Source organism: Mytilus californianus, unplaced genomic scaffold, assembly GCF_021869535.1.
Source record: "Mytilus californianus isolate M0D057914Y unplaced genomic scaffold, xbMytCali1.0.p SCAF_2, whole genome shotgun sequence".
In the NCBI taxonomy this organism is placed as follows: domain Eukaryota; kingdom Metazoa; phylum Mollusca; class Bivalvia; order Mytilida; family Mytilidae; genus Mytilus; species Mytilus californianus.
This window is the reverse complement of record NW_026262668.1, coordinates 87,152,146-87,165,392: the sequence shown is the minus strand read 5'-3', so window position 1 is coordinate 87,165,392 and position 13,247 is coordinate 87,152,146. Positions and strand designations below refer to the sequence as shown.

General features: G+C 33.5%; 1 protein-coding gene across 1 annotated transcript in view; it reads right to left on the bottom strand.

Moving 5' to 3' along the window:
* LOC127730371 (uncharacterized) overlaps positions 1–13,247 on the bottom strand; it is a 123,399-nt gene that overhangs the window by 37,501 nt on the left and 72,651 nt on the right. Inside the window, exons 34-41 of the mRNA XM_052238748.1 lie at positions 11,508–11,630; positions 9,372–9,702; positions 7,023–7,184; positions 6,142–6,229; positions 5,517–5,660; positions 2,775–2,969; positions 777–874; positions 22–191 (exon numbers count right to left, since the gene is read on the bottom strand). Of these exons, the coding sequence (XP_052094708.1) occupies positions 22–191; positions 777–874; positions 2,775–2,969; positions 5,517–5,660; positions 6,142–6,229; positions 7,023–7,184; positions 9,372–9,702; positions 11,508–11,630 (1,311 nt within the window). The remainder of the gene's footprint in view (positions 1–21; positions 192–776; positions 875–2,774; positions 2,970–5,516; positions 5,661–6,141; positions 6,230–7,022; positions 7,185–9,371; positions 9,703–11,507; positions 11,631–13,247) is intronic.

Here is a 13,247-nt window from a genome sequence, read left to right as displayed (position 1 = left end):
TTTAATAAGAAATTTCCAAACCTAAAGTCCTTTCTATTGTAAAAGTCCCATGCTGAAGCATGACAAACAATTTCACGGTCTGCTGGTTTCTCTATGATCGATTTGTCCCAGAATTCCTTAGGCATTGACTGCAATCCTAATGATGTGAAAAATTCTTCTGCCGTCTGGAACATCCTCAGTGCTGTGTAATTCTATAATAGATATATAGCTTTTGACAAATGATATACAGAATGAATAAAATAACTAGAACTTTTTGTATGAGAAATATGGTTCTACTTATAAATTTTTATGAGAAAAACTAAAAAATCTTATCTTGAAATATTTTTAAAAAAGAAATATATTTTTGAACTGAACTTATAACTAAATTAAAAGTAAAACTCATCACTAACATTTTGCTCATTTTCCCCGAATACAGTAACCTTTACCAAGACATTGCTACCTTAGAGTTTAATCTTTCACCATTAAAACTAATGCAGTATACATTTAAAACTTCAGCAACTTATGAGACAAAAAGAAATATTTTCTTTAGTCTCAATTGCATTTATATTTTCTTTTGTCCCATTGCATTTATTTTTTCTTTTGTCCCATTGCATTTATATTTTCTTTTGTCCCATTTGCATTTATATTTTCTTTTGTCCCATTTGCATTGACTATATTTAATGTAATTCTGTAGACTTGTAATGTATGCGAATCATTTTGCAATAAAGTTTACTGCTACGAAATGTTTAAAGTTCCAAGCACATGTTTATTAAAGTGATATAAAATATGATGCTTACCTGTGACCGCATTTGAGATGTTACATCCACATTTGATTTACCTTTATAAGGTATCATGATATCATACAAATTCTGCCATTCCTGAGCCCACATATTACCTGGAACACATATCACATAAAACTATGTAACTTGAACTATAAAGGGACATCCTTAGATTTAGTATTTGTAACATCAGTAGTATTTTCACAAAAATTACAGAAGCACCATAGATGGAAAAGACAAGTTGCAATATTTATGGATTTGTAGTATAAGAAATACATTTTTTGTCATACACTGTTTTTTTGTTTAGTGATGACAACTTAAGTCTGCTGACAATTTATATAAAATGATGGCAAAACCAATAAAGAGCTGTGCCATGAGCGCATGATAAGCCCGTTGCTTTTTCAAAGAATAAAGTTCCATAGCTCCTCAATGTCATACCAGAAATTAATAAAAAACTAAAGGGAGGTTATTTTGATAGACATAAAACAGTCACCAAAGTTTCATGAAAACTGCTAAAAGCACTTTTGAGTTATGTCCAAAAACTGGAAAATCCCCCTTTTTTATGAATAAAATCCCATACTCGGAAACATAAAATCTAAAATTTATAAAAATCAATAGGGAGCTTATGTCAATAGATATAAATAAACTGTTAACAAAGAGATATGTCTCGCCTGTTTGTTATTTTGATAATGCAAATGTTGAAATTAAAATAGCAATACTTTAACATGCAATTTATGCAAATATTCAGAGTCAATGTACCATGACTGAAGGTACAGGGCTAAACAATCTCCATGGAAATGAGATGTGCCAATGCTAATACAACTGCATACCAAATACCATAGACTTATCATAAGTCGTTCCCTTTCAACAAACCTAAACACAAACATTGACTTGTAATTTATGTAAAAGTTTCAAAGTCAATGAACCATGATGAGGGGGTGGGGCTATATAATCCATGGAAATGAGACTTGCAAATGCCAATACATTTGCATACCAAAGATCATTGACTTAACATTAGCAGTGCATCTTAAACTGATCTAATCACAAACTTATACATGTAAACTAAGCAAAAGTTTCAAAGTCAATAGACCATGACTGAGGGGGCGGGACCAAATATTCTCCATGGAAATGAGATGTGCTAATGCTTATACAACTGCATACCAATTATCATTGACCTACCACTAACAGTTCCCCTTGAACTGACCTAATCACAAACTAAAACATGAAAACGAAGCAAAAGTTTCAAAGTCAATAGACCATGAATAAGGGGTTGGGGCCAAATAATCTCCATGGAAATGAGATGTGCCAATGCTTATACAACTGCATATCAAATATCATTGACCTACCACTAGTGGTTCCCCATAAACTGACCTAATCACAAACTAATACATGTAAACGAAGCAAACTTTCAAAGTCAATAGACCTTGACTGAGGAGGCGGGGCCAAATAATCTCCATGGTAATGAGATGTGCCAATGCTAATACAACTGCATACCAAATATCATTGACCTACCACTAGTGGTTCACCATGAACTAGACCTAATCACAAACTAATACATTGTTGACGCTACCTCTGTCGACGCCGGAAACAGCATACCTATGTCTCGCTTTTTGACTCCGTCAAGGCGATACAAAAATTCAAAAAGTTTCATGAAAACTGCTCAAAGCATTTTTGAGTCATTGTCCCAAAACTGGAAAATCCCCCTTTTTTAATGAATAAAACCCCACAACTCGGAAACGTAAAATCTAAAATTTATAAAAATCGAAAGGGAGCTGACGTCAATAGCTATAAACAATTCACCAAAGTTTCATGCAAATTGGTTAAAGCTTTTTTGAGTTATTGTCCGACAAGTTGACGATGGACGGACGGACGGATAGACAATGATATACCATAATACGTCCCGTAAATGGGCGTATAAAAAGGAGGAGGTTTGATATAAATAGATAAAAGTGTTTAAAAAATGCCAAAAATAAAATGTCAAGGAAACTGAACTCTCACTAACATTGATATACTTACCTAGGAGATGGGCTGGGATATGACCAGATGCTGGAAACTTGTCTCTTCCATATTTGTCCTGGAGTTTACGTCTAACATAAGTATGAAGCTGTTCATACAAAGGTTTCAGTTGATCTAACAAATGTTGAAGATCTTGTTGGAAAGTAGAGGATTCGTACCAGGACCTCCAAAATTCTCCAGTGTCATTGTAAAACCCTAAATTAAAACAAGAAATGTGTCCAATCATTATCTTTCATGAATTCTTATATTTTTATTTCAAGTGATACATATTACACCATTAAGTTTCACAAAATTCTTTCCAGCATTTTTGCCTTAATTTTCTTTATCCTTTGTTTATTTTTTATTTGACTGTTTTCTTTCTTTAAGATAAAACCACTCAGAAACGATCATCTTTATATCAATTAAACATTTACAGCAACCAGAAATAAGTCAATAAATACAAGGTTTTCTTTCATATGAAAAGGTAGTGTTTAATATGAATCATTTAATTGGTAGATCATATAGAACTCTATAGCATACCTGCCAACTTCTAAAAATCTCCATGGAATATCTAAAGCACAAGACCTAGTGCATCTCTTATACCGCTATTGTTTGACTAAGTCCCTAGGGGTATCATAAGCTCAGCAGTCAGTGTTTTGATACTAACATGATTTGAAACATATTTTTCTAAAATTTCCCAAAGATAAAATAAGAAATTATCAAGAAACTAAGGTTCAAACTGCCCCAGGTGAAGTTGACCTTGAGATGAATTTGGTTATGCTTTAAGGTTCCCTTATGGTAGTATAGCTCCTAACATTTGTACGTATTTACACATCCCAGGATTTAGATGTTTAGGTTTGATTGTTCCCTTATGGTAGTATAGCTCATAACATTTGTATGTATTTACACATCCCAGGATTTAGATGTTTAGGTTTGATTGTTCCCTTATGGTAGTATAGCTCCTAACATTTGTACGTATTTACACATCCCAGGATTTAGATGTTTAGGTTTGATTGTTCCCTTATGGTAGTATAGCTCCTAACATTTGTACGTATTTACACATCCCAGCCCCAGGATTTAGATGTTTAGGTTTGATTGTTCCCTTTTGGTAGTATAGCTCATAACATTTGTATGTATTTACACATCCCAGGATTTAGATGTTTAGGTTTGATTGTTCCCTTATGGTAGTATAGCTCCTAACATTTGTACGTATTTACACATCCCAGGATTTAGATGTTTAGGTTTGATTGTTCACAATGAAGGTAAATCCAGAAAAGTGCTTCCAACACATGAAATTTATTTGGTTTTAATTTTTTACATAAAACATGTCATAAGTGTTTTCAGTGTTATATTCCAGGGCTTCCAAAAAATATTTGTGCCAGCCGGACATTTTTTGTCTTATCCCGATTTTGATCCATTAAGACTACGTAAAAAAGGCAATCATGCTTATCAGTGGGGCATCATTTAAACAATGAATGATTTGACGTAAAAATGATATTAATCTTGACTTTTGATACAAATTCGATGTACTGACGTAAACTGTTAAATTGACAGTGCATCATTCGAAGTGTGCAACATTAGCGTACTAATATCTGCCTTATAATCTTTATTTGTGCAAAATTACATTGTCAAAGTCTTTACTTTCGTTTTTGAAGGTACATTTTCTTATACCGGATGTTGACTTGACAATGGTAAAACACGGACCAGAGACAGATACGAAAAATCCGTGTATTTACAAAGCACAATCAAGTTTATGTAGCTCTTTCCAACGTTATTTCTTCAAGAAAATACTTGAAATGAACGTTAGATAAAGGTACCATTGATAATTTTAGCATTTTTGAAGAATTCAGATGCATAATTAAATCTTACAACTGTGCACATGCGCATGCATGTACTTTGTTCAAACAACGTGGTCCTGACAATTTTTTGGCTTAAAACCTTTATAACTACCTTTTAAAAATTGTCATCAAATCATATTTATATACATATTTTTTGATAATTTAAATCTTTTTGATTAAATTGATTAGATGCAAACCGCTGAAATTTATGAAAATAACTTCAAATAGACCGATCAATGTCCGGTACCTATTAGTTTACCTGTCACCTGAACAGGTAAATTTCAACTGTCTGACAACTAATTAACCTTGATTATAATGAGAGGGTATTAAAGTAGGGTTTGTTTTGATAGTACTTATTCACCATGTCACTTTTATGACCGGAAATGTGGCTGTTTAAGGCAAAAGGTATGGTCAAAAAGATCGCAAAAACTTAATTTTTTTCTGAATTATGTTAAAATGGCAAACCCACCTTAAATGTCTGTTTCAGGTTTGGCACAAGAAGTCATATTTATAATTTATCGGTCATGTCCGGAAAATACGACCGTTTTGGAAGCCATGTTATATACTATGGTTTTGAAAAGTATATATGTGCTGTAATGCCATTGCCTATTTTGAGCCATTTGAGGTATTCAATTAACACAATGGAGATTTCAAGAGTCAGATCAAAACCTCCCATAAGTAGGAAATTCCAATACAGCGGGAAAGTTAACAGGTCTGCTATAGCTGACCGCTATAAAATATATCTTTATATAGCTATATATCAGTATCTGTCAATCTGAACTTTGAGGTAATTGAATTTGAAAAACAGGTATATCCCATAAAATAATGATAATAAAAGATAGGTATAACAGTGTTAGCAAACTTATTAATCAATTACCATACCTTTGGCCCCTTACCTGATTGATATATGCCTTCAACCTCTTACCTAATTCTTTAATGCCTTCATTACTTAGCTCGACAAATTGAGCATATTTATCTTTCATCTTTCTGCCAGTTGCATCTCTCCATCCTTTCCAAATCTTCAGCAGTTCATCATAATCTTTTGACTTAGCCATCATTTCATACAAATCTGAAACAAAATGAATTCAAAAAGTTATTGTTTATACCATAACTTACAATATTTGACCAAAACTTAGATCTATGATATTAGGTAGAACTCAAACTAATAATGTTAGTCTTGTAGGTTTTTTAATTTTAGTTCATTTATACGTTTTGGAGTTTAGTATGACGTCCATTTTCACTGAACTCGTACACATTTTTGTTTAGGGCCAGCTGAAGCCTGCCTCCGGGTGCGGGATTTTCACGCTGTGTTGAAGACCCATTGGTGGCCTTCGCCTGTTTTCTGCTCTTCGGTCGGGTTGTTCTCTCTTTGACACATTCCCCATTTCCATTCTCAATTTTAATATCACTACCTCTGGCTTAAATATTTTTCAAAGTATATACTATTGCAATTTATATATAAACAAGAATGCACAATTCTCAAGTTTGTATTTCTTGTAATTAATTTTTAAATTATGACTTATCCTGTCTTACAATTTTGAGAATCTTACCTGGCTCCAAGGGCAGACAATTTTGTTCAGTCAAACATACTTGGCCTTTACCATATATTCCCTCAATATCTGACTGCAAACTGTTCAGCTAAAAACAAGAATTTTAGTTTTTAACAAAATTCCATGGCACTAACAAGATTGAGGGCCAATCCCAAATATTATATAGATAAGAAAAATGTCCAAATATTTTTGAAAGAAGTCCAAACTTATCCGTAAGCTAGCTTGAACTGTGACATGATAAATTAAATATAACTCAACTATTAAAATATTCTAACAAAATTGTAGATTCATATTTTTAAGCCAAATTTCATCACTACCTGTTGTGGATTTCACTGAACATTAAACTTCAAGATAATTTCTCAGACTGGTCTCCTTCTAATGAAGTCCTTCTAGTTTGTTATTTTTGAATAGTTTCTTACAAAATGTCATACCTGCCAACCGTCACTATTTGCAGGGGATTTCCCCCATGGAGGCTCCCAAATGGAAATTTTGAAAGAGCAATTTTGTCCACAAGTTAAAACAAAACAATCAATTTTACCATGGATATAGGATTGTTAAAGTATGAAGAAGCAAATAAACAACATTAAAATAAATTTGAAGGCCCCTTTAAAGGTTTTATAGGACTATGAGAGCCATCTTGCACTTATAAACCCCCATGGGCATTTTGAAATGTTGGCAGGTATGAAATGTTTGAAGTAAAAAATCAAAATACATTTGAATGTGGATTGAAGAGCCAGCTGTATAGGTAGATATCCTGATCCGTCTTCCTCCAAAAAGGAAATGTCTTGTTTTTACAACAGAAGACAGACAAGAGGGTATAGACCTCACAAGAGGGTATAGACCTCTCTATGGACAGTTTAAGTTTTACATATCATACTTACTTGTTTTAGTTTATTTTCATCTGACAAACCATCAGTTCCTATATCTGCAATGCTTTCAAACTGTCGCTTCACCGACTCATCATTAAATGTCTGCCACTTGAACATTGATGCATTGTGGGCTGCTTCTTTATTGAACTTAGCTAAAACCAGTCTAGCAGCAATCTGTAACATAACATTCAAAGGGTAATCTTACAGCAAAGAATAAATATGTTAACATGTATCAATATGAACTTACTTTGTATTATTCACACATATTAAATATTTAACATGCTTACTTTTTTAGTTGATAAAATAATTATAGGTTTCATAACGAGTGAGAATTGGATATCGCTTGATATCAACTCGAGTTATTTTAATTTCAAAATAATAATACACGAGCCTTTGGCGAGTTTATTATTACTATCTAAATTAAATATCAAGAGTTGATACAAGCAATATCCAATTCTCACAAGTTGTTAAACCTATTTCTCTTATGGTCAACACTCTTGTTATGTTTAAAATTAAAAATTCCGCGAATAAATGATACAGTCTTTTGCACATACAAATATGACATCATATGTCCTATTCTGGTGTAAAACTTTAACATCTGACATTTTAAAACGTTTTGTACACTTCAGAATGTAATAAAATTTGACAAAAAGATTATTTTCAGGTGAAAAGTGTGAGTGTTTTGTATATCATTGAAGAAATCACATATGTCCGTTGCCATGGTCGAAATTAACATCGTCTTAACCTTTGAAAGTAATCAATGACCTAACCAATAGCCAATGGAAATGCCGTAATATTGTCTCATGATGCTAGATAAGCCAATCAAATTAACACAGATTTTCGTATCACACCCCGTGCAGTGTGATACGATAAATATCTCTTCATGCAAGAAATAGATAACAGGCCACAACCATAAGAGAATAGTCAGAAAAAGACATGTTATTACCCAAACACATTGTTTTCTGCCTGTCTACCTCTAATTTGATAATTACATTTATTATACTTCATGTCAAAATGCCAGATTTTCATTGGTTGATACGAGGGAGACAATTTACTCTATCCTATGGTAAATAATCTATTACCCTTCACGGAGATGCTTGATCAAGTGTGCGCTTTATTAAATATGGATGGTTGTTATGTACAAGACGTCATAGTTTATTACTTTGCATTTGAAATTTAATAGACAGTAATAACAGAACATTCAGAATAATAAATTAAATAGCACATATCTGAGAGGGTGATAGAGCAGATTGTTACCCCTCGAAAAGACATTGTCAACCTTGGCTTCGCCTCAGTTGACAATGTTTTCTTGGGGTAACAATCTGCTGTATCACCCTCTCAGCTATGCGTTATTTATATAATGTTTGGTGTTTACCATTCCTATTTGCCTTCAAATTTTAAACATATCAGACCTAAGCTAGGTTCCTTGTTTTCAAGATAATGTTTTTTTTTTTTTATAAGGTCTGCTCTAACATCACGACGCCTTGATATTTGTTTCAGGGAGCAACTGAGCAGGGTAATAAGGACCATGGTAAGTATGATAAGCTCATTTATAACTACAGTCGAACCTCGTTGTGTTGAAAACTCGGATGTGTCGAAAACTCGGATGAGTCGAGGTAATTTCTTGGTCCCTGTAAAAATCCTGTTTGTTCAATGCATATTTACCTCTGATGAGTTGAACTCGGTTCATTTCGAATATTGGGTTATGTCGAGTAAATATTATAGTTCTGTCGATGTAAAATTAATGTAAATTTACCCCGATGTCTTGAAGTTCGAAAGATTAAATTACATGTTTATGGTGACCGGTAATTAACACCTTTGTTGATTGTCTAAGCGGATCTTTAGTGTGTTGAACATATTTCACCTGACATAAAAACGAAACGAATTTAAATGACCCAATTTGAGATTAAATGAATTGTTAGAATTATAATTCATTAATTACAATAAATAAAATGATAAAGACAATTATGATAAATTTATAATAATTGAATGCAAAGCAGACGACCCTCATCAGAGATTGTTCAGAACTTGTTTCGTTCCGTGAGTAATTTTATAATTTATAGTGACTGACCTTTGTGTTTGTGTATGGATTTTATTTGTGAATGTCTTGTGTTTAATTATTATGAGGGACCAAAAAATATGGAGATTGAATACACAATCATTAAGTGTCATATCGAAAAAAGGCACCCTGTTCAAATATCTAGTTTGCACAAATCTCGTACCGTATTTCGTGCATTCAAAATTTATGACGACACACTCGACCTCGGATGAGTCAAACCTGGGATAAGTCGAATATTTTTGTCCGTTCCCTTTGACTTTGACATAACGAGGTTCGACTGTACTTTCTACTGAAATACTGACCTGTTTCACCTGGTTTTCGTCAGTTATATTTGATGTGTATGCCCACTCAGCCTCAGTTTGAACATACAGAGCATGTTCAGCAGCAGTGTTGTATTCTGTCAGCCATTTCTTAGCCTGATTAAGTTCTAATGTCATTTGGTTAGGAACAGAACTGACCGGGCATGCCGTGTCCCAGCCTACTTTATAACCTTTATTACTATTTTCTGTCTTCAGCCAATCAGTGAGGGGTTTGAAGTAGTCTATAAGAGCACTGGCGTTCATTTTACTTTGTCCTGTTAAAACTTCCATTGCTTCTGACCATGGTTTAGATGATCCCATTTTCAACATATCCCTGAAGTATATAAATATCTTAGAATGATCTCATTAAGTCTTCAATGAAATGCTCTCAAATGTATGCAAAAATTTGTAACATAAAATGTATATGTGCTTGAAGAAGCTTAGAAAAGAAGCTTGGTAATCTGACCAGATACAAGAAAGGTTGCTTAATTGTACCCAAAGTACATAACAATTTTGTGGACAGCTATTACTCACATGACAACTTTGTGGACAACTATTTCTCACATGACAATTCTGTGGATAACTATTACTCACATGACAACTTTGTGGACAACTAACTATTTCTCACATGACAATTCTGTGGATGACTATTACTCACATGACAACTTTGTGGACAACTAACTATTACTCACATGACAATTTTGTGGATAACTATTACTCACATGACAACTTTGTGGACAACTAACTATTACTCACATGACAACTTTGTGGACAACTATTTCTCAAATGACAATTCTGTGGATGACTATTACTCACATGACAACTTTGTGGACAACTAACTATTACTCACATGACAACTTTATGGACAACTAACTATTACTTACATGCCAATTTTGTGGATAACTATTACTCACATGACAACTTTGTGGACAAATAACTATTACTCACATGACAACTTTGTTGACAACTATTTCTCACATGACAATTCTGTGGATAACTATTACTCACATGACAACTTTGTGGACAATTAACTACTACTCACATGACAATTTTGTGGACAACTATTACTCACATGACAATTTTGTGGACAACTATTAACCACATAACAATTTTGTGGATAGCTATTATATAAAAATAAGGAGATTTTAACCACATAACAATTTTGTGAACAACTGTAACTCACATGACAATTTTATGGGCACTTATTTCTAAGTTTTACTGTGATATTTATAAAGCAAGTTATTGACAGATCATTAAACACTTTTCTCGCAAAGATATTTCCAAGGGCCATAAATCATGTTTACTTGATTTTTTAAACTGAAGTGAGATATTCGTAACTAGATATCATTGAGATGGGAGCCATCTCTGTGGGCCCGCTGTGAATAATGTGTGGTAAAATTTGTTTATCTTTATCATTGGACATGGGGTTGTCAACTGAAACCAAAGTTTTTGACCTTGACCTTTGACCTAGGAAGTTGTACATAAATTATGACACACCCTCTGGTGTTTGTTTATATACATGTCAAGTATAAACTTTGAAATCATAACGGTTCTCAAGATATAGAGCGGACACGATCTTTACCATAGGACATGGGGTTGTAAACTAAAACCAAGATTTTTGAACTTGACCTTTGACCTAGGAAGTTGTACATACATCATGACACACCCTCTGGTGTTGGTTAATATACATGTCAAGTATAAACTTTGAAATCATAATGGTTCTCAAGATATAGAGCGGACACGATCTTTACCATAGGACATGGGGTTGTCAACTAAAACCAAAGTTTTTGACCTTGACCTTTGACCTAGGAAGTTGTACATACATTATGACACACTCTCTGGTGTTGGTTAATATACATGTCAAGTATAAACTTTGAAATCCTAACGGTTCTCTAGATATAGAGCGGACACAATTTGTTACGGACGGACAGACGGATGGACGGACAGACTGATCACTATAGGGCGTCCGCCATTCGGCGGGGCCCGAATAAAAATCTTGAATATTAGTTTCATCAAAATAAAACAAATTACATATAATAAAGTCAAAAGTACATTTTAATATTAGCATATTATGGTTGCTCCTCTAATTCTATCAACTACAATATTTACTGATGTATTCTATAGAGAAATGTGACTTACCCTAATTTTTTGCCTGCAGCATGTGATCTATAAATATCACATTTATGTAATGGACCAGTATAGCCTGCAGCATCACATAGGGCCTTGTGGAACTGGAACTGGACTACAAAACTTACAAAGTATCTGTAAACAAAGTAGAATGCAGTCTTAATGTCTCATATTGTTAATTTTCAAATACTGTAAATTCAGAAATTATTGTGAGCATTTTTTATTGTGATTTAAAAAAAAAGGGGCAAACATGCTAGATTAGTTATAGCAATTTCAGGAAAATCTGCATACTGTTATATGTACTGGATATCGGAATACAAGATTTTCTTATAGCGAAACTCACTCAGTCGCATTATTTGTTTTATTAAAAACCTCACAATAATTTCTGAATTTACAGTAGACATTGTTTTTATCCCTTGCATTGTTGAAAGCAATATTTTTAAAATATATGTATTTTGATCATTGTTAACATCAAATCGATAAAAAATCAATATAAACTAATTTGGAAATAAACTTTTCATGAATTCACAAAACAAGGAACCTCATTAGCATACCCAGACCTTTTATAACTCAAAATTAATTATGAAACAAGAGTGCACACCCTGAAATGTCTCGCCTACTATACTGACCATTGATTTTATGTTGATAGTCCTACATATAAAGTTTTACTACAAGTATCACATTAACATTTATGATCCAAGAAAATGAGGTCAAGGTCAGATAAACCAAGCCGGAAATACATGTACACCTTTAATACAATCCCTCCATACACAGAATATAGATGACCTATTGCTTATAGTATAAAAAAAAAACGACCAAACCATGGAAATTCTATATTGACCAATGAACCATGAAAATGAAGTCGAGGTCATTTGAACCCTGCCAGACAGACATGTACACATTAAAATCATTCCAAATATAGTTGACCTATTGCTTCAGCTATCTTAGAAAAAAAGTTAACCAGGAAAACTGAACATTGACCAATCAACCATGAAAATGAGGTGAAGGTCAGATGATACCTGCCAGACAGACATATACACCTTACAATCATTCCATACACCAAATATAGTTGACCTATTGCTTAAAGTGTAAGAAAAACAGACCAAAACACAAAAACTTAACATAAGCAATGAACCATGAAAATGAGGTCAAGGTCAGATAAAACCTGCCAGACTGACATGTACATCATTAAGTATTTCCATACACCAAATATAGTTGACCTACTGCATACAGTATTAGGAAAACAGACCAAAACACAAAAAACTTAACATTTAGCAATGAACCTTGAAAATGAGGTCAAGTTCAAATAAAACATGCCAGACTGACATGTACATCATTAAATATTTCCATACACCAAATATAGTTGACCTACTGCCAGGGCTCGACATTACCGCTTGTCCGATTGTCCGGGACAAGTGGACACAGAGGTCGGGCAAGTAGATTCACTATACTACTTGTCCGATGGGACAAGTGAAAAATCGATGTCAGATATAAAATATATCAAATTCAAGACTTTTAAATTCCCAAAATATTGAAAGATTCTTTTAATGATGATGCGAAATGAAATATAGTCATTGATTGAACATGCTTGCAGCGGCTGACCAGGGGAATATAAGTAAGGGGGAAGGAAACCAATATTAATATGCTGGGAAGATTTCATTCGAACCTCTCAGGGAGAAGCGTTTATATCAAAAGGATAAATCCCGAGAGATCCTGATCACTGGAATCGCGATCTCTAACATGTTTTAATCA